Below are 27,929 nucleotides of genomic sequence, written 5' to 3' on the forward strand. Positions count from 1 at the left end.
TATTACCTACACTAGGTGACCGAAGCAACCTTGCGAATGTCACACCTCAACACTTTACGTTGTTCTAAAGTCAATCCGATTTTGTGCATCACCAATCTATATATTACACAAAGTTTCACAGGAGAATGTTTACACATGTCTAATTTCTGGGAGAACAATTAGTTTCAGTTCTTTCCAACTTAAAAAGGGAAAACAACTCACATAAATGTCTATGAATCTTGAACCCTCGCATGAACCAAATCCACCACCGGACCTCTAACCACAATCTACAGGCTTTTCCGTTATTTGATAAAGAATAATGTATAGAGTAGATGCGGACCTTAGTTTCGCTGAAAACGTTATAACACTACACTTGACCCAAAGTATCCATAAAGGCAGTTTGATTCTATGCAAGCTCCTCTTCCTACTTATCTGAATCAGAGCTCTTATTCCTACCATGGAGAACTGGATTGTGATGGCGTCCTTCCAACAGGGGAGTTCAGCACTATGTCGGTAACCAATTACGATCCTCCAGGTTAGCAGCTGTTATCTTGGCTGTAAGACTAGAACATCAATTTCTAACCAATCATTTAGCTCTTCAGATTAATACTCCCTTCAATTTTCTGTCTGCCTGTTGAACCATGTTCCATTCCAAACTCCGCAGCCAACATTTGTATATCAGGAGAGCTCCCCCAGTTGGCTTTGTGATCCCATTTTGTACGTCTTGGCTGGATCTCACACCGCTGCAATCCACCAACACTATCAATCTGAGTTTGTATATCCTCCAGATCTTCAGCAGCAACAGCTTTTCGTTTTCCCATTTCTATGTCAGAACTTGCTTTGGGCATCTCTGGGCTCATGGGATGGCCTGATGGCATTGAAGTGGTGTAGACAGAAGAAGTGTCGCCCTTGACCACTTCCCTGAAGTTATGTTTAGATCTTGGAATTTCAGAGAAGAAGACTTCCGTAATATTGCTAAAACACCCACGATTGTAAGGGTTCATCTTCAGATTGTACCGATACCGAAAGTTTTCATATGTTGTCTGCACACAAGTGGAAATTACCTCTAAGAGAGATAGAGAGACAGGGAACACCAAGCAGCAACAAAGGTAAAGAGCAACGAACCTGATTAGTGAGGATTAAATAGAGATGGAATCCTGTGAGACCTCCAACAAACCAAGCAACTCCAAATGTATAGAGAATTAGAACTCCTGAAACAGGTGACTTTGATAAAGCTCTCCAGAGACTGCAATGGTAATAATCCATTATCTGCATGATGTTTACCCAGCAGAACGCAAAGACATAGAGACACAGAACGGTCGTGGAGGACACAAACATGAAAAAGAATCTGTAATTCCTCTGTAAAAAGAAATAACTTTAACAGTGTAAGGACTATGAAAAGATTAACAACGTATCCAACAAACACTTGAGCTAAAGATGAATCGAGTGTTGGAAACTCACAACCCTAGATGCATGAACCGTGAAAGTAGTGAGTGAAAGACATTCAACTTGACAAGTCACAACTAAGAGATTCGTTTGATAGAAGCAAAGCACAATTAGATAACATTGTCATCATGGTCTTTTTTGAATTTTAATATGTGTATATATATCTTAAAATTCACATAAAAAAAAATTTAAAAAAAAACAAACTGAGAGAGCTTCTTCCGCTAAAAGGTTGTACCTTATATCATATTACGGAAGATAAACACAAAATTCGAAAATTGAATAACTCTGTAAATTCCAGCTAAAATGCTAGTTCAATCAAAATGAAGCATACTTTGCCAATACATTGCCCCACCCATGGGCAATGGTGATCAAAACGCTCAACGCAGTTGTTGCATATAGAGCAGTGAGAGCATCGGGGTGGGCGATATAGCATGCATGTTTGACAATATTTGGTTTTAACTATCACGCCATTAATGATAACTTCTTTTGTGGGTGGTATGCCTGGAGGTCCATTCTGACTTCCTGGCCAATCAGAAGAGATACTAGAAACATAGCCGTCATCTTCTGGTTCTGGAGGATGCAAGCTACGAGGAATAATGCCAGGATCTCTTGCAGATGTAATCAAGAGAAGAATCACAACCTGCACTAGTTGATAAGCCAAAAACCTTCAGTTATAAATACATCCAAACGTAACCTTCAGTTATAAATACCTACAAAAGTTCACCACTGCAAACAACGTAAATGCTCTTTAAAGAAAAGTCGAGCAAATAAACTTATTTCACAGCACCAACTTGATCAAAAACATACACTAACAGATAGGACCGACTCATTTAACGGGTTCTAACAATTGGTGGGTAAGACCAGGCAGGTCTTGTTGCCCACCTATGTCCACAAGTTCACTTCTTTCTTAGTGTGGCGCTATGGCCCTATGCCACGCCAAGTAGGTGGTGACCCTCAGGTTAGAAGGAATCCGCACGCTTCATGGATGAGTTGCAAAAATCAAAACTTGACCAACATCAACCCGACGTGCAAAACATATTATGATTTCAGAGCATCTCTACAAACCAATGAAACTACTGATTGTCTCTGCCTTAAAGCGGAAATAAATCTTTAAGTACACTTGTGCTCCATCTGAGTTTCAAGCATTATATTATCATATTCTGGTGGCCGAAAAACAACAATATGATAGTTAACTCAAATAAACCTTGGTAATAAAGTTGCAAAGTATATGGCTGAAATTTCTCCTCTTTTCTCTCAATTTTCCTCCTACCGTGACATCTTTGATAGTTGTAATAATTGAAAAACAAGTTGTCTAAGATGAAGAACTCACATATACTGCTAATACAGGACATAAAGCCACAATAAGAATGCCAGTGTAGAGCGGGAGTTGATGAATTAGTCCTTGCGAAAGAAAAGCGCAAAACAGGATCACTGGAACCACAATTAGGGACACAGTAAGGAATAATGACCTCGAATCTGGACCCAATATAATTCTTCCATTAAAGCAAAATTTCTGCAAGAAATCAGACGGAATCAGTTCATTGTAAGGCCATGAGGGTGCACCAATATTTTACTAAATTCAATCCAAAGACAGCTGAATCTACAAAATGCGAGGATTACGAAAGTAAACTGAAAGCTATATAGATTTGTATTCATATTCTGTTGTTTTTACATGCAATGTCATTGGTATTAGATGTCTTCACAGATTAATCACCTACATTGTTTCCTTTCCAAACTTGATAAAGCAGCAGGGACGGGCCAGGGGCGTCAATAATCCGACGGTCGGAGTCAGAATGCTGAGGCAGAGCATTTGCGTGCATTCTTTCGTGCTGCGTTCTGGCCATGTCGTTGTTTCTCATGGCCCCTCCCTCCCTACAATCCCTCCACCTCAATGCATCTGATTCTGACCCACCAGCCACCGTACGATCCGCCGCTCAAACAAGCACCCCAACCCTCAACGCCCCGGCTCGGAAAACACAATGCCCGTCGCATCCAACTAGAATCAAACACACCCAGATTAACAAAATAAAAAATGCTCAAAAAATTCCCGAACCGATATCCATTTTTCAGAAAAAATGAAACCTTTGACGTACCTTTTTGCCGGTTTGAATTTTTCTTTTCTGGGTTTTCGACGGGGAGGAGGAGAGAACCGAATCCGAAGCTCTGCCGCCCGAAAAGTGGGGAACGGCGAAGGGTTTGGGTTTAAAATTTCAACATTTTCAGGGGATTTTCTGTTCAATGCATTTGAAACGCCATGAAAGCGATCAGTTTGGCTAGAAATCGGAAAGTGGGTGTGGATCGGCGACGAGGCTCGAGTCGGAACCCGTTGCCTCCAAACCCAAAGAGTTGTATGAAGAGGTTGGGTAGTGATTACAAGTCCGTCCGAGAGGGAAAAGCTCTCTGCTCCCGTGGCGATTTCCCTCCCGACGTCTCCGTTCGCCGATTTTTCCGAATATTTTTTTCTTTTTGCCCTCTTTTTGTATATTGAATTTTGTTGTTGGTTTTTTTTTTTTTTTTTGTCGGGAAAAAAATATGAGCTTGGACAGAGGACAGGAGGATGACAGGTATGAGTGAGTGAACGGATAGAAGGCAACGTGGTATTCGCCGGAGCTTTCTCGTACTGTGGGAAGTAGCTGTCTCTCTCTGCTCGTACGAGGAATGGAGCTTTGTTTTCCTGTTTGCCACGAGGCACCAACTATAACTGACATGAAATATCACATTTGATTTGTGTCCCCAAAAGTAAAAGGAAACGAGTCTTTCACTTTGGCCAGTGTTGGTACGCTCACGTCTACATTTTCAACACAGTTTGAAGATTATGTTTGTAAAAATTTAGTTAAATTAGAAATTATTTAATCATTCATATTCATATTCATATTCATATGTATCAAATAAATGCATGATAAATCTTAATTTTTGTTGAAATTGTCAATTGTCCGCTACTTTCAGCTTATTGAACAATGTTCATTTATTTTATTTTTTATAAGTATAATTTTTAAGTTAGTACGTAAAAAATAAACAAATTTGATTATGGTAGTTGTTAAACGTTTGATGAATGCCCTTTTTAATTGGGCCTTCGGCTCGGCTCCCCAAGCACTGTAATCTTGGACGCTCCCTTTCCCTTTAGTTTTGCTTTGTCTTTTGTCTTGAACTTTTTCTTTAATTATATGATTTGATCTCACGTATTAAAATAAGCATAAGATACTTTATAAGGCTGCCCAATGCATCGATTTTGAGCCTACAAATTTCAGCAGCAAGCCGGCAAATCACTTTCCTAAAGTTGCCAATGTTATTCTGGTTTTGGCAACCTTTTTCTTTTCATTATTTTTGGAGTTGGTTATGTGTACGTGTCACTCGGTTATATATATTTTATGAAAAATTTAACAGTCGTAAAGATTTATCAGTTTTTATATGCATTTTTTAGATTACTCAGTTGTGTATCATAGAGAAAAATTATATTTTAAAAACATGCTCTATTTTCTATTTGAAAAAAAAAATGGTTGGAAGGCATGAAGACTAACTCAATAATGTTTATTTCTTTATCAATTTGTTTATGTGTTTGTTGTGAAACTAAGAATTACAAAATAGATATACCAATGAATACTTAGTTGCAGGTTTAGTGTCATATTGTCAAATCAAAATTATTTCTTTCTATAAAGTTATTCAATCCAAATGGACCTTGAATTTATGGGTATGCATCTTCATGCGTACGAGCACAGTCAAGATGAATTTGAGTATAAAAATAGTAGCCTTTATTAATGTACCGGAAGAGTAATGATTGATAAATTAATTTCAAACTTTGACCAGTAATCGGATATGAAAGTATGTATGAAGAGTTGAACTAAAAGTAAATTTGACCACTCATGTATTGTTTTAGAATAGAGATTTTTATATGTTAGAACACGAGTCGGTACATTATTTGTTATAATATAAGTGGAAAGAAAACTAGTGTATGAGTGGAGATACATTTAAGAAGGAAATTTTCTTTCAACTATTTGCAATTTTTTTTTTTTATAGGAAGCACTTATGCTTATAAGTGGTTTCACCAAAAATATTTTGAGATTTTTTATTTATTTATTACAAATGATATTATTAGTGCAAACTACACTGAGGGCGTAAGAAGGGGGTTTAAAATTGAGATACAGTAAGTTGAAAAAGAATGTCCTAATTACCAGACTAATCTACCACTTGTAAATATTTCTTAAAAATTACTTGAAAGCGTTTAAAACTGAAAGTGTTTATCCATTACTTAGAAGAAGTTCAAACTTTTTTTATTAAACGCAGCTAAAAAACGTTTTTAGTTTTTACATGAACAATCTCGATGGATGTGAGTTGCGATGTACGGCTAAGATTAAAACGTTTTAAATGGTTACAATAGTGCTTATATGTTTGACAAAATGTATATTGTTGTAAAATTGACGATGTGTGCAGTGGAATAAATGAATAAGACACAAAATTTACGAGGTTTCTCTACAGTCAATGTGACTGGAGTACATCCTCGAGGCAGTAGTGATGCTTTCATTTATAATCTGAAACAATAAGATTACAAAGATAACTCTCTCTATTCTCTCTTCTCTTTTTCCTCTCTCTGCCATGAGCCTTCTGGCTTCTCTATTCCGTTCTTTTCTTATCTTTATTATCTTCGTATCTCCTTTGATTTATAGGCAAAGCAGGAGCACCAAAAGCAAGTAGTGGCAGCTCTTAGTGGAAGGACATGTAGAGTGGGATGAGTGGGATGTAGTGGGTTGACCATCCACACATTGAATGACTCATAATATTATAACATTCCCCCTTGGATGGCCATAAGTCTTCGATTGACTCGTTAAAACCTTGATCTGTTTTTGGATGCTCCCCCTGATGAGTAGTAGCACATCTGTTGTACTTGTTGACTTTCCACAGGCTATTTCTTGAACTGGGCTGGAGGGTTTTCTGCTAGACTTGCAACAAAGGTCTGAATTTACTCCTTTTATCTGGAGCGGAATTTGATTCAAGGGTGGTGGACACTTGATCTTGAATCGGACTTGTGATTTCTTCAAGGACATTCGAGGCTTGATCTTAAATGAAATTGGACCATGAAGAGCTTCACGTGGCAAGTATCTTCGGCTTTGTCGAGGATGAATTAGCACGTGTTTGTCGCGCTTGTCTCCACATGTTTCAATGTATCATTTTCACTTGCCTTATCTGTTTCCCTTGTGTAAGTGGTATTTTCCCTGGTTTTCCCCCATGCATGTGTGGCATCTTCTCTTGTAGTATTTGTCCCCTGATGCAGGAGTGGAATGCAACCCTTGCATTTGGATGGTTCATCACTTCTTGGTGACTGAAGGCCCAGCTCCATCAACAGTTAAAGATGGCTACTCGAGAGCAATACTAGGTAAGCAATCAGGAAAGTTTCTAGGCAATCGGTTCCTTTCCGAAATGTTGATTTTAGGTTCTGACTGATTGCTTTCTTTATCCTTGTCTTGCAGGTAAGAACAAGGACAAATGAAAGGATAGGGAGATTGCATGATATAAGATACTCTTGCTCTCATCCCTGATGATATGAGGTACTCTTGCTCTGGTATGACTTGTTTTGAAGAGGTATTCTCGAAGAGAAAGAAAACTGAGTATGTTGAGAGGTTTGGTTGCAGATGCATTTTCGGAGAAGATGAAGAGTTTAGATACTTTTGTAGGTCTGCCTTGTTATGGAAGATAAAGGTAGACATATATAGGAATTTCTCAATATCAGGTAGTGGTGTGGATGTGGCTTTGTCATCCACGCTTGTCGGCAATAGTGTTGTAGTTGGAATAGTAAGATTTACGCATTTTCAACTTTGTCAGAGATCTTTGACAAAGTTGCACGCGATATCCGAAAAAAACTGAGATTGCGTCTGAAAAATGCCAATGAACTTTATTCAGGAAAATCTAGTTTTTGAAATTCAGAAAGATGTGCCTCTTCGATCTCTGAACAAGTGGCTCTGTTGCCTCTTCTTTTATAGAGGTATTGATTGTATTCAAATTTGCACACTTTGAAAACTTCCCACTTGTGAAAATTGTCTCTACTGTATTTCTAAGATTTCACTATATCTAACCTTTTTCTTTCATCAATTTCTGAAACTAGCTTGTCTATCTAACATTTGCTGAGATTTGAGTCTTATGACTAATACAGGCTAGCCGTATCAGGATAATATATGGCGCCCATCTTTCTTATCTTCAAATGGTCCTCTTACGGTTAGGGACTCTGTGATGAAGAATCATTTCAAACCGGTTTGATGAGTCGGCCGTTCAAGACTTCTTACTCCCAAGGATAACAGAATCATTTCAAACCGGTTTAATAATCAACCTCTGGTGTCTTCCCCTTCTGGGGTACTTCCGAGTACTGAGGCTTCACATAAGCAACCTTTGTGAAGGTTCCCTCCTGTTTGTTCATTTTAACTCATGTGTATGTACATGTCTGTAATTTCTCAGAGATATCAATAGATAAGCTTTATTTCATTCAATGTATTGTGTCAAATACAATAAAGCATATACTTCACTAAGATATGGTACTTCTGGACCAAATATCAAATCAACTTTTCCCTCACGAGGATGAATGATTTTTCTTAGTGTCTAAATATTAATAACCACTTGAGTGTTCAACTCATGATCTTCAATCCATATGATTCTTTAATATCATAAACATCATGGATAAGAGTTGTGTTGACATATTGTTCAATCTACAGTTCGAGACAATATTTCTCTCAACACTTTATAATCTTTCTAGACTCTTCAGGAGTCCCAATTTAATGTCATATACTCTTCAGGAGTTCTAATTTAATGTTATTGACTCTTACAAGAGATTTTAGTATGTTGCAACAATATCATAATGATAGTACTCACTAAGGCAATTTATACCATGCATTGGTATTGAGTACATAATTCATGCTTTACCCTTCCGGGGCTTACTTCAAGCAATTTGAATCCTTCAGGGATTTTCTACACTTCATGACACATTTTCCTTTGGAATATATGCAGAGCAATTTGCTCCCATGTATACTTAAGGGATTTACTTATGGAGATATGATGTGGGCGACTCACAACCCTTCGTATATAATTCTCCATTCATATGAACTCGTTTACCAGAGTATAATTTCAGGTTTCAATTAGTAATCTTGTGTCATATCATGTGAGTGTATTTCACTGTATTACAAATGCCCATATGTAACATTCTAGGTTCAACATCTTTTGGCTATTTGTATTGTATTGTATTCAAGTATATATGTCTATTTTTCCACGTTCTTACAAAATTATAATGGAATTGCCTTTCTCCATCTTTGGCCAATAATTTTTCCTTTCACGAAAAAAAAAAAGAACGGGACTCAATATCAACACAACTCATTTGATGAATATAGTAGATACTTGTAAAAACCAAAATTATCATTGGTTATCATCAATCCATGATCCCATATTCTCATGTGCATGCGCATGCATAAAAACTTTTCATTTCTTTGGATATCCATTGCCTCTTCAAGGGCATTATACTATCTCTCCCAAGATAATCATAATTTAGAGAATATGGATCATAATCTCCTCTTAAGAGTTATAGAGCTTGGATTTTAATCTCCACTTTTGGGGGTTGAGTCATTTGGAACCTATACGTCTATCATGCTTCATGCATGAGATATCAACATTCCCATGTCCGCGGATTGTCCCTTCTGGGACGTGTTTCCATGCGGCGACTGTCATACTTCTGACATGCAACCATTATGCTTCGGGAATGCAATAATTCAATAGTGCCATATTATTCTTCTTTTGAATGACTGAACATTTTGAGTCTGAGAGTTTGCCACGCTTCAAGCGTGCAATAGATAACTCATTTACTGCCTCATTATTTTGTCCAACAAGGATATCAATTCTTGTAGGCACATTTGTAGCAATATATGTGATGTTATCACTTTCATTGCATCATTAAATGCATATGGCATTTGACTTGCATATTGTTGCATCATTTAATCATTCTCACTTCGTTTTTATATTGATTGCTTTATGAATCAAAATAAAACAAATTATCTTCGTTCTTCTGGAACGGTCTTTTCTCATCATTCTTCTGGAATGATATTTTCTCATCGTTCTTCTGGAATGATGTTATTTTCTCCCTCTAATGGCAGGAAAACTGTCTTATCAAAATCATAGTTCACAAATCATGCGGTAAATTTATCCCCAGTCAAAGGTTCCAAATGTTGAATGATAAATGGTGAATCAAATCCAACATAAATTCCCAATTTGTATCGATGCCTTATTTTAGTACATTATGACAATGCAATAGGCACATAAATAACATAACCAAAAACTCGTAAATGTGTAATGTTTGGCTGGTGCCTAAACACGAGTTGTACTGAGAAATATTGATGGTTGGCAACTGGTCTCAACTGAACTTAATAATGAATTATGTAAAATGGTATGTCCCCATCTTGCAATTTCTTTTTCATGAGCAGGGCGTGGGTAATCAATTTCATCCGCTTAATAAATGCTTCTGCTAAATCATTTTGATTATGAACATGAGGAACATGGTGTTCAACATCAATACCCAATGACATGCAATAATCATCAAAACTTTGAGATGTAAACTCTCCAGTAAATATGCATTATATCATCATTTACATAAATCAAGGAAATTCTTGTCCTTATTTAATAGCCTATGAATTAGGATTCTCATGGCCTTTATTACAATTAAGTTGTGGCACTTCGGCTCTTCAAACTTAAGGTACTCATCAAGGAACTTCATGTCCAATCTTGAGGATCTAGGGACTTCATTCTTGATTTTTTGCATGATGGAACTTCGGGTCTAATCATTTTATGTGATGAGGATCAAGAAACTTCAAGTTCTGATCTGATCAAGAAACTTTGGGTCTAGTATGTACTCATCGTAACAAAAAGAAGTACAGTAAATAAAGGGATACTTTAGATGTGGTCCATAATCTTTAACATTCTTTGACTAAAATCTTAATGGTATTCAAAGTTTGATCAATGTCCCTTGACTTTGTACACCTCATTATATTACAATTAATATTTATATTTTTATAGTTTTAACATTAATTGTTTGATATTTTATGAGATTTATAATCCTATATATTTTAAATCCCTCATTATAATACTATTAGAAACGGTTACAATAAAAAATTTCAAACATTTTGATTGAATAAATGGATAAAAACTATGTAAAAATAAGAAATAATAAATGGCAAAAGAATGTATCCATAGTGTTAAAAACAATTGGTGCATTTTACAAAAAATTTGGTACATTTCACATATAACAAAGTGGTACATTAATAAAGATGAATGCATACATTATAAATAAATTAGGGTACATATAAAGGATTAAAAAATTATGAGTACAAATGAATTTTTAAAAACTATAGGCGCTACAAGAAATTAATACATGGGTACAAAATAAAACTAAAAAGAAAATACTACAAATTTAAAAAAAAAATGTTGCAAATTAAAAGTGGGTACAAACTAAAAATATAAATATATGATACAAAGTTTAGGCATAAAACATAAATATACCATATGTAATTTTTCTATCATTTTTTAAATATACAATGTCACGTGACGGTATACAAACACAAATAAAACTTTCAAAAAGATGGGCACAAAAAGAAACTAATATATGAGTACAAATTAAAAATGAAAAGAAAATTGGTACAAATTAAACATAGGTACAAACTAAAAATACAAATATATATTATAAAAAATTTAGCCATAAATATAAATATACTAATTGTAACATTTTTAACACTAAAGGAATATATTTAAAATAAAAATATTTTATTATTCAAATAATTAATGATGTTATTAATACCAAGGACTTTGATCAAAAATTGAAAATGAATAGGATTTTAGTCAATAGAGTAGTAAAAAGAAGGATGTGAACCTAATTTCTCCATAAATAAATTAAAGCAATAGACAGTAATTACAACCATGGTAAATAAATTGCTTTTAAGTAAATAAAGCTTGTGACAAGGGCTTTGATTCAGCACCATTCACATAAATATCAAAGTTTTAAAGCAAAGGGTAATAATTTTACCCACTGTAAATAAACAGAACTTGTGATAGGACTTTAAACCAACACCATGCACATAAATATACCAAAACAGGAAATGCAATGATTAAGTCCTCATCTTTTGTTTTTTCTTTTTTCTTGGTCTGCCACTTTCTTTTGTTTGATTCCTTTTATTTTTATTTTTATTTCAAAGTTCTAAAGTCATCTTGGTTACTCAGGAAATAATAGTAACAATAAGTTCCAATTGGTGTTCCTCCTCTGTGAGCTTTGAAAAAGTCGAAACGGTTCTCATAAGTTTTGGAGTCAAGAATGTCTGCAACTTATGAGAAGATCAAACCGTTAGATTTAGTTCAAATTTTAGTATGATATGGATAAGAGGATATTGAACAACTTTCGTGAAGAAACAATTTCGATCTGAGCTACTGAAATAGAGATTTGGTACTCATAAGGTGCATGTCCAATTTTCTGCGGAAATTGAAAACTGGTTTGGCATTTCAGGCATCTGCAATGATCGCACCGTTGGAATTTTCTGAAAATTCGGTATGTTATAGATAATGGGCGGACGAACAACTTTGAAGACGAAAGTATTTCAATCCGAGGTCTGCAAGTTGGAGTTCCGAGGCTGTTTTCATGGCTATCAGATTCTCTACGAATTTTGAGTTTGTACTCTTTTACTTCTGCAAATGATGATATACAGTCATACAACAATATATATATTTGCTTCAAAAAAATCAGTAGTACAAAGATTTTAGGATGAAATGAAAAGATTTTCTAATCTGTGAGATTCCAGGCGACAGAGGTGAACAGGATTTGTGGCGTTGTGCTTTCCACTGACACGAGAGCTTCTCGTGCTGATAACGTGTTGTAAAATTGACGGTGTGTGCAGTGGAATAAATAAACAAGACACAAAATTTACAAGGTTCCTCTACAGTCAGTGTGACTGGAGTACGTCATCGGGGTAGTAATGATGCTTTCATTTATAATCTGAAGTAATAAGATTACAAAGATAACTCTCTCTATTCTCTCCTCTCCTTTTCCTCTCTCTGCCATGAGCCTTTTGGCTTCTCCCTTCCGTTCTTTTCTTCTCTTCATTCTCTTCGTATCTCCTTTGATTTATAGGCAAAGCAGGAGCACCAAAAGTAAGCAGTGGCAGCTCCTAGTGGAAGGACATGTAGAGTGAAATGAGTGGGATGTAGTAGGTTGGTCATCCACATATTGAATGGCTTATAATATTATAACATATATTTCTTGGGATGTGATATCCACACACCTCATTTTACTTCTCACACATCTTTTTAATTTTCGATCGTCGGATCGGATGAATTGAAGAAGATAAATGATCAGAAATTATCAAGGGGTGTGTGAGAAGTAAAATGGAGTGTGTAGATAGCACATCCCTATTTCTTAGTTGGTATTATTAACTTGGTATATGATGTGATGTGAAAGGTCCAAAGGGGAATAACGAAAATGAAAGGGGAAGGAAGGGAAAGAGAGAGTCAAAAGCAATTCCATGACTGCGACTGATTTCCGATTTCCGACGTGTCGCGGAGAATCTAAAAGTCCTTGTCCTTTTGCTCAAAGCAACGGAAACCGTTTGTAATTTTCTTCCTTCCGACTTGTGGTATTTGTTGCATGAACAAACATTTATGTATCTGGCAAGTTGGAATTATTTCCGATTTCGAGATTAAGTTTCAAAATTTGAAAATTTTGAACTCGAATATTTTTTGAAAAATTGGAATGTATTGGATTTTGATAATACCGAATTTACAATTCATTTTTTTCAAAGTTTTCCAAACTTATTTCATCTTTATTCGAAATATTCTGAATTTTGTTTAGTTATTACTCAAATTATGTATTTTGTAATTAACTTTTATATTTTATTGAGACCCCTATTTTATTTTCAGTTTGGGATACCATTTGTTTATTGTTTTTATATTAAACATATATTTATATATTAAAATGTATAAGCACACTAATATACCAAATATTTAATTGAATTTAGAGGTAAGCCTATACCAAAATATATAGAAAGAACAATAAAAAAATTCGACCACATTCAGAACGTATAAATTATATGAATTTTCAATTTATGTATTGAAATTTCCGAGATTACTCTGATTCTGAAAATTTCAAATTTGATCATTGTGATTTAATCTGATCCGATTCCAGAATTTTGAAACGAAAATTGGAAATGTTATTTCTCATATGATTTGTCTGAAAATCATTTCTATATTTATCACACTAATTAAATTTCAGTAGATATTTCATATTTGAACGAGTATGATACACTTACCACATTTTCCATTTCACATTTGAACTATCTCTCGTAGAGGTAGGGCCCACCATCTCTATTAGAAAGGTTGTACAAATGTGATATAAAAAATATGGTAAAAATAACATTTCTAGAGGAAAAAATTCTTGGACTTGCACTACTCATGTGCCTAACTAATAATGTCATGTTGCAATATAAAACACACACGCGTTATCCATTCACATCATAACATGTAAATTCGTTATAACACCTTACTACATAAATTCTAGTATCGTACAATTATTCTTCCCTCTGTTATCATGTGTCACGACCAAAACAGAAAAAGAAAAGGGAACCAAGAATAAGTTGTTATCTACTTTATACCCTAGTTGTATGCTTTTTTTCAAAATAGAATCTAATTCGAAGCATTTGGCTTTGTATTGTACAAGGAATAATCAGACTATGAAGTTTAGTTGAAAGCGGATGGTGAGTAACTGTGAAACATAATAATATGGCCGCAGAAGATTTAACTGTTCAGGTTCTAAACCTTGCTCCAAGGGTGACTCTTGCAGAATTGAATACCTTCTTCTCTTACTGTGGAACTGTTCAACAAATCCAGCTTCTGAGGCAAACAACCTCCAAATTATTAACTGCTTGATCATTCTGTTCTTATTTAACTTTTGTTGATTAATTTAATGTTAATTATTTCATAATTTGCAGGGATAAAGACCAATTACCGTATGCTTTAGTGACTTTTGTGCAGCCTTATGCTTTTCAAACTGCTCTTCTCCTTGATGTAAGCAGCCAAAAAAATCTGTTTATATTTAAATCTTAGTATTTTAAGTGCTTTTTTTTATTTTGTTTTAATCAATTTATTAGTGTGGCTGAAAGGAAGGGAGTGATCACTTTGCAGGATGCTACATTTGGAGGCCAACAAATTGGCATATTACCTGCATATGATATAAGAATTCCTATAGTTTCAGATGAAGACACAAAAGATGATCACACCCAGGTTAATGATAAAGTTGGTACTTTGATGTGTTTCTGTGGCTGTTTTGGTTAGATTTCTTAGGGATTCGAAATGACAGAATGAATAAGGAATGTTGCAGGTATTTGACGGCTACAAGGCTGTGCAATTGCATCAGCTATAATTTCATTTACATAGGAGTGTTTGTAGGGTTTTGGCTCACAAACATCTCTCCTAATTGTGCTAGAGGACAAGAATGTATTATGAATTTGACTACTATACTCTACATTTAATCCTAGCCCTTCATTGGGGGTTTTAAGTGATCTAATTTGAAGTGTGTACTTGGCACTCACTTACACACAAAAGCTTTAAAACAAAAACTAGCCGTTAACTCTAAAACCCTTTGTTTCTTCTTTCTTCTTCGACTCAGCAGCAAACTATCTGTTAGAGCTTCACCTTGTTGCCTTCGATCCTTGGTACTAGAAGCAATTTAGGTTCCAACACTCCCCTCTAAATTGGTTTTGGTTGTCACTTTGAGCAATCCCATCAAGTAATTGAATATATCCTTTGGAAGAGCTTTTGTGAAAATGTTTGCGATTTGTTCTTTTGTCTTGCAGTAGTGTAGCTTGATTATGTTCTCTTGCAATGCTTCTATGATGAAATGATATCTTCTCTTTATGTGCTTTGTTCTCTGATGAAAGACTGGGTTCTTAGTCATGGCGATTGCAAAGGTGTTGTCACATAGAAGTGGTGTGGCATTAACCTACAATTCACCAAAGTCCTTGAGTATGAATCTCAGCCCCAACCATGGACAGTGCAACACTTTGTTGTTTCATTGATACCCAAGAGAAAACCTCTAAACCAAAAGTGAATGCATAGCCTGATGTGCTTCTGCAATCATCTTCACTGCCACCCAGTCACTGTCACATAACCTAATTAGGATAGCTGACTTCCCTTTTTCATACTTGATTCCATAGTCAAGTGTCCCTTGCAATATCTCAGTACTCTTTTAGCTGTCCCCATGTGTATCTTAGTAGGATTTTGCATAAACCTTAAAAGTAGGCTTGCTGAGAACATTAAATCAGGCCTTATTGTAGTTAGGTACAATAGATTGCCAACAATGCTTTGTAGATACTTGAATCCACAGCTTCACTCCCATCACCCTTCAGCTTCTCATTTGCAATTAAGGGTGTAGAGACTGATTTGCAGCCTTCTATACCAAATTTCACAAGCAATGTTTGTGCATACTTCTTCTTGTGAATGAAGATGCAGTTTGCTTCTTGAATTACCCCAATGCCAAGAAAATGATGTAAGAGGCATAGGTTTGTCATCTCGTACCTCTTCATCATTTCTTCCTTGAATTCTGCAATCATAGCTTCATCATCTCCAGTGTAGACAACATCATCCACATAGATTGATACAATGAGTGTCTTCTTGTTGTTTTCTGTTTTAGTGTATAGGGTAGCTTCACTATGACTCTTTTAAAATCTTTTCTCAATGAAATAAGAGTCAATCTCAATGTACCAAGCCCTTGGAGCTTGTTTTAGGCCATAGAGTGCCTTCATCAGCTTATACACCGTATCTGGAAATTCGTCACTTGTGAACCCTTGAGGTTGTTCCATAAACACCTTTTCCTCTAGCACTTCATTTAGGAATGCAGATTTCACATCTAGTTGATGTAGCTTCCAACCCCTTTTAGCTGCTAGGGCAATTAAGGTCCTTATGGTGTATAACCTTGCTACTGAAACAAAGGTTTCATTAAAATCTACACCTGGTTTCTGTGAGTAGCCTTTAGCTACTAATCTGACCTTGTTCTTTTGCACAGAGCTATCAAGATTTAGCTTGGTTTTATTTTATAAACCCATTTCACTCCAATCACAGGCTTGTCACTTGGTCTATTCACCGGTTCCCAAGTGTCATTATTCTCCATCATTGGCAACTCTTTTGCCATTGCTTTCTTCCAAGACTTATCATTCTTAGCTTCCTCATAGGTCTCTGGTTCAACTACACAAAAGTTGCAAGTGGCATATATATCTTCTAAGCTCATCAATCTCACTGGAGTTAAGCTTGGTGTTGTAATCTGTGAATGACTTGATTGTGGACTCATACTTGCTTATTGGGAAGTCCCATGTGTCTCATTATTCTCTATGACTTCTTCTTGAATTGAGGTCTCAATAGGCTGTCTAATTTCTCCCTTATTAAGATCAAGTTGTAGGGAGACACTGTCTTTCTCTTCTACACTTGTTTCCTAGTTCCATGTAGAGTTCTCATAAAAAATAACATCCCTAGATAGATTTATCTTCTAAGTTGACAGATTAAAGACCCTGTACCCTTTTTCATTAGTACCATAGCCCACAAAGACACATTTGTTGCTTGATTTCTCCAGTGTCTGCCTTAGTTGTTATGGTGTGTGAGCATAGCACACTAAGCCAAATACCCTTAGGTGCTACACATATGGTTTTCTTCCATTGAAAACTTCAAATGGTGTCTTCTTGTTTAATGCTTTGGTATAACACCTATTCAACAAGTACACTGCAGTATTCATTGTTTCACCCAAGTATAGGGCATATTCTTCTCATGCATCATTGACTTAGAAATTTCGACTATAGTTCTGTTCTTCCTTTCTGCAATGCCATTCTATTGTGGTGAGTATGCCACAATAAGTTGTTTCTCCAATCCCACATCTTCACAGAATGCATTAAACTCCAGAGAGGTATACTCTTCTCCCCTATCACTTCCTAGCCTTTTTATCTGGTGTTCACTTTGTAATTCCACCATTGCTTTGAACTTCTTGAAAATTATGAACACTTTTGATTTAAACCTCATGAAATACACCCAACACATCCTTAAGTAGTCATTAATAAAATTAGAATGTACTTGTTTCCACTGATTGTTGCAGTTTGCATAGGGCCACACACATTAGTGTGAATCAATTCAAGTGGCATAATTGCTCTCCAAGCTTTGCCACCTTCAAATGGATCTCTGTGATGTTTTCCAAACACACACCCTTCACAGGTTTCACTGGAAAGATCCAACTATGGTATACCTTGCACCATTTCATACTTTTGCAAATTTTGAAGACTTGTCATGTTTAAGTGACCAAGTCTCTTGTGCCATATCTTCATTGAACCTGATTTGCTTTCCTTGCCAATTCTTCAAAATATCTCAGAATGAATGAAACGCTTCTGTTTTTCACCTCCACTTTGGTTACCAGGTTTGAGAGAGACTTGTCATCAAATATTTCAACCACAGTTCCTCCAAAAGAGTAGGAAATAGCCATGCTCCATCATTTGACCAACACTAAGTAGGTTCTCATCCAATCCAGGCACTAGCATAACTTCTCTTATGTGTCTTCTCCCCTTCTTGGTTTCAATAACTAGAGTTCCTTTCCTAGTAGCTTTAACAATGTTCCCATCTCCCATTTTTACTTTTCCTGTGAAACTAGTGTCAATGTCAATGAGTAGTGACTCATGTGCAATCATATGGATGTTGCAGCCACTATCAATGTACTATATTTCATTGTTTTTCTCAACTTTGGCACTGAATGCACATAACACATTTACTTATTCTTCCATTTGATTTGCACAGTTCACCTATTGCACATTTTTTTATCTACAATCCTTTATTAGATGCCCAAACTTGTTGCATTTGTGGCATTTAGGCTTCCCCTTGAACCAACACTCCCCAAAATGGGATTTATCACAATGTTTACACAATTGTTTGATTTTTGGACCCTCACTAGTGTTGCTGCTATAATTAGGTCTAGGGTTTTGATACCCTTTTCCTTCCCATCTTTTGAACTTGCCCTTCCAATATGGTTTATGTTTGCTTGCACTAGCTTGACTACTAGAACCAATATTGAGAGATTAAAAAACTCTCTCGGCGGCAGAGTCAGCATGCCTCTCAAGTCTTTGGTCAAAAACTCTGAAGGATGCCATCACATCTTGCACACTAAGAGTTTATGTGTCTTTGGTTTCTTCAATAACACTCACTATTGAATCATATGGTTTAGTTAAACTAATCAACAGCTTTTGGACAACTCTTTCATTTAGCAGTTCTTTACCATAGGTTTTCATTTTGTTCACAACATCAAATAGCCTAGAAAAGTAGTCTTTTATCAGTTCATTTTCCTTCATTCTTGTATACTTAAAGTCTCTTCTAAGGGATTGAAGCTTTACCTTTCTTACTTTGGTGTCTCCTTTGTATTCTTGTTGTAAAGCCTCTCAAGCACCCTTTGCAGTTTCTTCATTTGCTATCCTTGGAAAGATGGTGTCTGAGACAGCTCCTTGAATGATTCTAAGAGTTCTAGCATCATCCATTCGATTCTGCTTTAACATTGTAATCTATTTCTCTGTGAGATCCTTCTCTAAAGCATCAACCTCCATCTCCGGTAGCTCATACCCATATTAGACTATATCCTATAGGTCATAATACTTGAAGATGATGGTCATCCTTATCCTCCAAAAATCATGGCTTTCCCTATCAAAGACATGAGCTTTTAGTTCACTGCTATTAGATCCTTTCATTTGCAGGCTTAAAGTTAGAATCTTAGGGTTGTAAACACTATCTGAGTGCTCCCAAATATAGTAAAATGCACAGAAAACACCCAAAAAATAGAAGTATCATCAACCTGGCTCTTAGGCCATGTTGGAAGTTTGGATCGTCAGGCCCGCCTCACTCTAACGACATCGATAATGTCCCCAACTTTACCACCTGCCCAATCTGTCAAGTATAGGGTTTTACCACAAAAGGCCTCGATATCAGAGCCCATGGTTCAGGCCCGTGCAAACTAACAAGCTTGTCACCACCAAGAAGGAAACAAGTCTAAACTCTTAACATAGAGACGACCGTTGAGTTCCATTGAAAACAAATGGGCCTAACGGGAGCTGACCTCTGAGTTTCAATTGTCGATGTGGATCTCCACGTGTAAACCACTAAATAGGGTTACACGTGAGGGGGAGTGTTAAAGTCCCACATCGGTGGTGGAAAGAAAACCAAAGGGGTTTAAATAGAATTACCCCACTCTAACTAATACCGATGCCTTTTGTGGTAAAACCCCACACCTGACAGATTGGGCAGGTGGTAATGTGAAATCTCATTCCTGGATTTCACTATTGAAAACTACGTATTTGTATTAACGAAATTTTATATTATTTTCAGGAATTTATATTAATTTAATTGAATTTTAATTTTAATTAAACTAATTACGAAGTTTGAATATTGGTCAGTAAGCAGTAAAAAAAAAGAAATTGGGAACCTTACGGGGTCACGCTAAGTATATTTAGATAGAGCTTGATCATACGAGTGCGTAGGCAAAAACCGTTCGTGAATCAGGGTTGAAACGAAGAAATTAGAGATGTTTTGGTTATTTAAAAAAAATTAAAAAAAAATTAAAAAAAAAACTCCAGAAGCTGCCAAATGGCAGCAGGGGGAGAGGAAGGAAAGGAGAGGCGAGAGAGAAATGGAAAGGGGGGAAGGGAGATGCCCAATCAGAGGGGAGATCAAGGAGAGAAATGAGGGAAGTGAGAAGCACTAAACTCGGACATTTTCCCCTTTGACCCTTATACCCGACCCGACTCATGCCACTACTACATATTCCAACGAGTTTTCTATCCATTTTCTGGTATTTTATGACCTCTCATCACCTACAAACACCATCACACCTCTCCTCCTTAGTTGATCACCCAAAAAAATTGATGCAAATTAGGTCGTTTCATGGTGTACGGCGGCGACGGAGCACCAGAGAAGTCGAATCCAAGCCACCCATTTCTAGGGTTTTCCACTGGTTCGAGTTCAATTATGGCTCTTCCCGGCCAAATTGACATCAAGTATGAAACTTGCTCCACTCATCGAGATCTCCATTCTGGTAAAATTTGGTAATTTTTAGAATTAGTTGATTTTTCCGGTGAGTCGGGACGGTCGGCCGTTACGTGCTGTGGCGCTTGGGCTGAAATCTCACCTTATCATCTTAGGATAATTTTGATGCCCTAATTCCATATTTGACATCCATTTAGTGAAATTATAAGGTTTTAATATAGTTTCGTAGTTGACGTAATGAAATTTTAATATGTTGTTGTAGAATAATAGTGAGACTCTTAGGAAGTTACGGATCGAAAATCCATGGGCGGATGTTCCAAATTGACTTGTATAGGATTGTGGACTCCACCTTTGACAGAGACTTGACTTTTGGTCAATAGGCTACGAATTGATCTTAATTATTAAAATATGTATTACTAGAGACTATGTAGGGTTTAATGGGCTTATATTGGTTAGTGGGTTATCCCAGATAATATATACATCGATTTACGTGTATGAGACGTCATATTGTGATATATATGTGTTTATTTATCTTCTTAATAATGTGAATGATAAGTATGATAAATGTTATGACAATGTGATCCTAGAATCCTATTAGATGTATTCTGTAGAACTTATATGCTTGTGTGACATATTAGTTGGTAGCCATGAGAAATTGATGGTGTAGGTGACTACGTTGTAACTTATAGGGGTTGAGGTATGGGTAGGTTGTGTGTTGAATTTACTACACCATGTAGCAGTGGTACATGGATGGTTCTGCTTGGTATATCCGCGATGGGGGACCATATGCATTCTATGAGTGATCATGCTTGGTATATCCACGATGGGTGATCACTACCTAGAGCTATAAGATACAGTCCTGCTTGGTATATTCGCGATGGGGGACTGTTAGAGGTGATCATGCTTGGTATATCCACGATGAGTGATCACTGCCTACGTTATTAGACTATGCATATGGTTTTGCTTGGTATATCTGCGATGGGGAACCATACGCATTCTAGGAGTGATCATGCTTGGTATATCCGCGATGGGTGATCACTACCTAGAGTTAGGATGTGGTCCTGTTTGGTATATCCGCTATGGGAGGACCATACATATTCAGGGGTGATCATGCTTGGTATATCCGCAATGGGTGATCACTGCATGAACAATGAGATTATGCCTATGGTTCTGCTTAGTATATCCGCAATGGGGGACCATACGCATTCTAAATGTGATGAGGATTAGTTGTACTTGATACATTTGAAATAGGCAACCATAGTTTAGTTGGATTCCGTTTAGTGGTTTGGAATCCCTACTCTTGCTCACTTCCACAAAGTTAGTCCGGCCTCTAGATTCGAGTGAATAGGAATTGTTCACAGTAGACATTGTGTTTATAAATTGGATTTATCATGTTATTACTTGGAATCCAGGAAATTATGTTGAATTCCTTTATTAATTTCGTGAATTGATATGTGATCTTGTGAATTGATTGATTGATGCAATTAAATGTTAATATCGTGCATCTGTGATTCATGGAATTGATCAATTGGAGTGATTGTGGAATGATGTTGGATATGATTGTTATTATTACGATCAAATTAGTTGACCGATGTGGCTAGAGAATAATATTGTGCTTCGTTGGTTCTTTGATATATGTTATATGCTATGAATTGCGGTATTAAGTTGAAACATAGTGATTTATATGATGGATGAATTGGAAATCTTGATTGTCATATGGTTTGTTATGTAGCCCTAAGTCTAGTAATTTCATGATTGTCAAGTTCTAATGATTGATTGAGGAATGTTATGCCTTTCGGCTTGAACAGATTGTGAAATATGTCGAATTGCAGTGAATGGTGAACTACTAATGGTTTGATCCTTTTTTTAGGGTACATAGGCAATCTAACGAGAAGGTTAGATGTAGCCATAAAATATACGAAAATTTCTACGCAATTCGAATCTTGAATTATGCTTTGTATATATCTTGGAGGCGGGGTCTGTTGGATATACGGATACTTGGTGACGTCACATGTCAATCCTGGACGTATGTCAGGATTGGGACGTGACAGGTAAAATTGGGGACAATATCGGTATCATTAGAGTGGGACGGGCCCAGCGATCCAAAATTCCAACAGTTAACTCATCTAATATTAATCTCAACTAGCCTTTCTAAACACGCTAACGCTAGTACGAAAAGACTTTTGATAACGCACATATTTTAATTTTACAATGAATGATCTGTTACGCTAACAATATATGTCATTGCCAGACCAAAAACCAATTAGGTTTCATCCCGACTGCCAGTATGTTGAGGAAAAGCCCAACTGCCAATGTTGAAGAAAAGCAAGGAAGAGATGGAGGAGAAGTTGAAGCTGTCGGAGAAAGCGGGGATAGTGCGTATGAACCAAACAAAATCGGCAATTTATGCGGTTGAGCAGGCTGCAGGACGCATGGGAACTGCACTTATGAACACTAACTATGTTTCAACTGGTGCTAGAGGCTTTTCCGATGTACTTGATAAAGCCTCAAGGTCTGCGTCAGAGTTGGGAATTAGGAAGATAGAGAAATAAATTCAATATAACCCTAATTCTACAAACCATGCATGCATGCACATATCAGTGTCTTAAAATTGCGTGTACTTCTCCTTATTGACGCTCTATAGTAAGTTTATGAATAACATAGCAATCGTGTATATATAATGAGTAATGTTAGGGAGGTCAAATTTTTTATACCAAATTTGCAAACTAAATGATGTGGTTGGAGATGATTGAATTATTAATTAAATGTTGATTAACATGTTTATTTTTTATTGGTGACACATCATTTGTCAATTTGGTTTAAAAAAATGTAATTATAAGATTGAAGCATCAACATTATTACTAACATCGACAATATATCCGCATTTTAAGAAAAATGCAGCTAATAGTATTGTAGGATATTTTCAAACGTGTAATAATTTGTTTGGGAGAACATTTAGATGTTCTATATTACATTATGTAACAAGTCTACAATAAGATATGTTTTGGACTGAAATTGGAATTGATGGTTATATTTATAAATTGTTTTTTCTTTTGTATTCTTTTCTCAACATTCGTATTGACAACAGTATATCAAATAAATATAATCCGATCGTGGATAAAAGGATCGGAGGCCCAAGAAAAATTCCATGTGGATTTGGCCCGAAGCAAATTATATCAAGTTTGTGAAAATTTAGTAAACTAAACCAGCAGTATGCCGACGATAATATCGGGCCTCCCAGGGCTAGATTGTCATCGACGAGACAGCGTACTTGGTAGCCAGCGAAAATGGAGGGATCAGACGCTGGGATTTATGGGAATCATCCGTACGCCCCGGGGGATCTAAAGCTACCGGGATTCGTACCTGGCTTTCTCTCACAGTCCACCATGTCGGCGTCTACGGCGTCTCCTCCCTACTCGTCGTTTCCCTCACCTGGCTCTTCTCCGGTACCCCTCCTTCCACTCCACTTCTGATCAGATCGTAATTTTATTCAGCTCAATTCTCTAAACATTGTAATTTGCTCAAGTAATTTGATGCGTGAATTGGGTTTGTAGACACAGGCAGAGCACAGAAAGTTTAGACTTTTGAGATCCAAAAAGTTCATATTTTTATTCAACTTTTTGGTATGATTGCAAATTCATCGGCTTGATTTTTTAATGTGTTGATTACATATTATGCTTTAAACTAATCTAAAGTGCGGAGATTTGGGATTCAAACTCGGGTGCAAAGAGTAGCACATCCGCTCTAGCCGATGTTACATGGCTTCGCCCACTTATGCTGTGATTACTGATTACATCCGCTCTAGCCAACGTAGCTACACCCGTCTGTGGTGATTACTGATTGTTAAAACTTGGGAATTCTTTCATAAGGAATAACCCAATATAATTTATAGTCGCATTTAAGATCATGGTTTTGATGTTTTCTATGTATTGGCACTGGAAACCGAATGCTATGTAGCTTTAGATGTTCTAGTTTTTGTTCAAATCGATAAATTTGACATTTTGAGGGAGACATTTGAATGTCCTAATCGACGTGTTTTACTTTTTGCTATGTATGTACCAGGGAGGTCACCGAGGAAATCAAAACTTGATAGATGGCTAATGTGCTGGTGGGCTTTCACCGGCCTTACACACTTGATACTCGAAGGCTATTTTGCGTTTGCGCCTGAGTTCTACAAGGATAAGACTGCTTGGTACCCCGCTGAAGTTTGTAAGTTCTGTCTCACATTTTTGTTTAATCTCAGATTTTGAGCTTTGATTATCGCAAAGTTGATATGCTGCACGATGTAAAATTTGATTTTCAAATTCCAATCTCAAACTAGATGAATTTGAGTATAAAATAGTACGGGAAGAGTGATGATTGATAAATTGATTTCAAACTTAGACCAGTAATCGGATAAGAGAGTATGTATAGAGAGTTGAACCAAAAGTAAATTTGACCACTCATGTATCGTTCTAGAAGAGAGATTTTTATGTGTTTAGAAAACGAGTCGATGCATTATCTATTATTATATAAGTGAAAAGAAAACTAGTGCATGGCTGAAGAAACACTTGAAAAGGAAATTTTTTTTTCCACGTATTTGGAATTATTTTTATAAGAAACACTTATGCTTATAATTCTGAATAGAACTGCAACATAATGTATTGGATTTTTATAATTCTGAATTTTCAATCCGATTTTTTCAAAGTGTTCCAAACTCATTTAATTTTTTATTCGAAATATTTTGATTTTTTTTTTGTTATTACTCAAATTATGTATTTTGTAATTAACTTTGAGACCCCTATTTTATTTTCAGTTTGGGATACCATTTGTTTATTATTTTTATATTAAACATAGACTAATACATTAAAATGTATAGGCACACTAATATACCAAATATTTAATTGAATTTAGAGGTAAGCCTATACCAAAATGTATAGAAAGAACAATAAAAAATTCGACCATATTCAAAACCTATAAATTATATGAATTTTCAATATGTATTGAAATTTCTGAGATTACTCGATTCCAAAAATTTCAAATTTGATAATTGTGATCTGATCTGATTCTAGAATTTTGAAACGAAGATTGAAAACGTAATTTCCCGTCTTATTCGTGTGAAAATCACTCCTATATTCATCACACTAATTAAATTTAAATAGATATTTCATATTTGAACGAGTAATACTACACTTACCACATTTTCTATATCGCATTTGTACCATCTCTCTGATAGAGGTAAGGCCCACCATCTTTATCAAAGATGTGGTACAAATATGATATGAAAATGTGGTAAGAGTAGCATTTTTTAAGGAAAAATTCTTGGACTTGCACTACTCATGTGCCTAACTAATAACGTCATATTGCCATATAAAACATGCACGCGTTATCCATTCATATCATACCACTCGAATTCGTTATAATACCTTACTACATAAATACTAGTATCGTAAAATGATTTTTCCCTCTCTTATCATGTTGTCACGACCAAAACAGAAAAAGAAAAGGGAACCAAGAATAAGTTGTTATCTACTTTATACCCTATTTGTATGTTTTTTTCAAAATTCCTTATCAGGTTTGGATTCTAATTCGAAGCATTTGGCTTTGTATTGTACAATGAATAATCAGACTAGGAAGTTTAGTAGAAGGCGGATGGCGGATGGCGGATGGCGGATGGCGGATGGTGAGTAACTGTGAAACATAATAATATGGCCACAGAAGATTTAACTGTTCAGGTTCTCAACCTTGCTCCAAGGGTGACTCTTGCTGAATTGAATACCTTCTTCTCTTACTGTGGAACTGTTCAACAAATCCAGCTCCTGAGGCAAACAACCTCCAAATTATTAACTGCTTGATGCTCTGATACCATGTTAATCAGAGAGAAGGATAGAGATTTTATAGAAAGAGAAGTTCAGAGAGAGAGAGAGAAGGAATGTAATTCTTCAATATTGTATTTCTTAGAGAGTAAGCAATCTTACAAGGTATTTATAGAGAACACAAGATCATAACTAATCTAACTACCTAGCTAATCTTATGCCAAGTGTCACAATCTCATAGTTATACATAATATCTCTATCACTGTTCTTATTTAACTTTTGTTGATTAATTTAATATTAATAATTTCATAATTTGCAGGGATAAAGACCAATTACCGTATGCTTTAGTGACTTTTGTGCAGCCTTATGCTTTTCAAACTGCTCTTCTCCTTGATGTAAGCAGCCAAAAAAATCTGTTTATATTTCAAATCTTAGTATTTTAAGTGCTTTGTTTTATTTTGTTTTAATCAATTTATTAGTGTGGCTGAAAGAAAGGGAGTGATCACTTTGCAGGATGCTACCTTTGGAGGCCAACAAATTGGCATATTACCTGCATATGATATAAGAATTCCTATAGTTTCAGATGAAGACGTTAAAGATGATCACACCCAGGTTAAGTCATCTAATATTAATCTCAACTAGCCTTTCTAAACACGCTAACGCTAGTGTGAAAAGGCTTTTGATAACACACATATTTTACAATGAATGATCTGTTACGCTAACAATATATGTCATTGCCAGACCAAAAACCAATTAGGTTTCATCCCGACTGCCCACACACATATTTTACAATGAATGATCTGTTACGCTAACAATATATGTCATTGCCAGACCAAAAACCAATTAGGTTTCATCCCGACTGCCAATATGTTGAGGAAAAGCCCAACTGCCAATATGTTGAAGAAAAGCAAGGAAGAGATGGAGGAGAAGTTGAAGCTGTCGGAGAAAGCGGGGAGAGTGCTGATGAACCAAACAAGATCGGCAATTTATGCGGTTGAGCAGGCAGCAGGACGCATGGGAACTGCACTTATGAACAATAACTATGTTGCAACTGGTGCTAGAGGCTTTTCTGATGTACTTGATAAAGCCTCAAGGTCTGCCTCAGAGTTGGGAATTAGGAAGAGAGAGAAGTAAATTCAATATAACCCTAATTCCACAAACCCATGGACATATGAGTCTCTTAAAGTTGTGTGTACTTCTCCCTATTAACACTTAATAGTCAGTTTATGAATAACATAACCATCGTGTATATGTAATTATAAGATTGAAGCATCAACATTATTACTAACATCGACGAGATATCCGCATTTTAAGAAAAATGTAGCTAATAGTATTGTAGGATATTTTCAAACGTGCAATAATTTGTTTGGGAGAACATTTAGATGTTCTATATTACATTATGTAACAAGTATCTAGGTCTTAATATGTAATGAGCTTGTGTGTGAATGTGTGCGAAGACCCTGCAAGTCTACAATAAGATATGTTTTGGACAGAAATTTGAATGGTTGGTTTAATCAAATTTTTAAAAGAAACAAATGTTTAATAAAAATTATGTAAAAAATGAATGGGAGATTCTAATTTTCTCTATTTATAAATTGTTTTTTCTTCTGTATTATTTTTTTCAATATTCATATTAACAACAGTGTATCAAATAAATGT

At 35.9% G+C, this 27,929-nt stretch overlaps 2 protein-coding genes across 2 annotated transcripts; one reads left to right on the forward strand and one right to left on the reverse strand.

The window, feature by feature from the left end:
- Nucleotides 1-59: 59 nt before the first annotated feature.
- On the reverse strand, nucleotides 60-4,120 carry LOC126608899 (probable protein S-acyltransferase 7). Its single transcript, XM_050276916.1, has 6 exons — nucleotides 3,519-4,120; nucleotides 3,144-3,421; nucleotides 2,756-2,938; nucleotides 1,757-2,065; nucleotides 1,105-1,338; nucleotides 60-1,022 (listed from the first exon to the last, which is right to left on the reverse strand). The coding sequence occupies exons 2-6, from the start codon at nucleotides 3,282-3,284 to the stop codon at nucleotides 570-572; spliced, it is 1,320 nt and encodes a 439-aa protein (XP_050132873.1). The 5' UTR covers nucleotides 3,285-3,421; nucleotides 3,519-4,120; the 3' UTR covers nucleotides 60-569.
- A 10,067-nt stretch (nucleotides 4,121-14,187) lies between these two features.
- LOC126608904 (uncharacterized) lies at nucleotides 14,188-27,766 on the forward strand. Its single transcript, XM_050276921.1, has 5 exons — nucleotides 14,188-14,229; nucleotides 26,190-26,278; nucleotides 26,590-26,665; nucleotides 26,784-26,882; nucleotides 27,102-27,766. Exons 1-5 carry the CDS (start codon nucleotides 14,203-14,205, stop codon nucleotides 27,402-27,404), a joined length of 594 nt encoding a protein of 197 aa, XP_050132878.1. The 5' UTR covers nucleotides 14,188-14,202; the 3' UTR covers nucleotides 27,405-27,766.
- Nucleotides 27,767-27,929: the final 163 nt, after the last annotated feature.

This window comes from Malus sylvestris, chromosome 16, assembly GCF_916048215.2.
Source record: "Malus sylvestris chromosome 16, drMalSylv7.2, whole genome shotgun sequence".
Classification (NCBI taxonomy): Eukaryota; Viridiplantae; Streptophyta; class Magnoliopsida; order Rosales; family Rosaceae; genus Malus; species Malus sylvestris.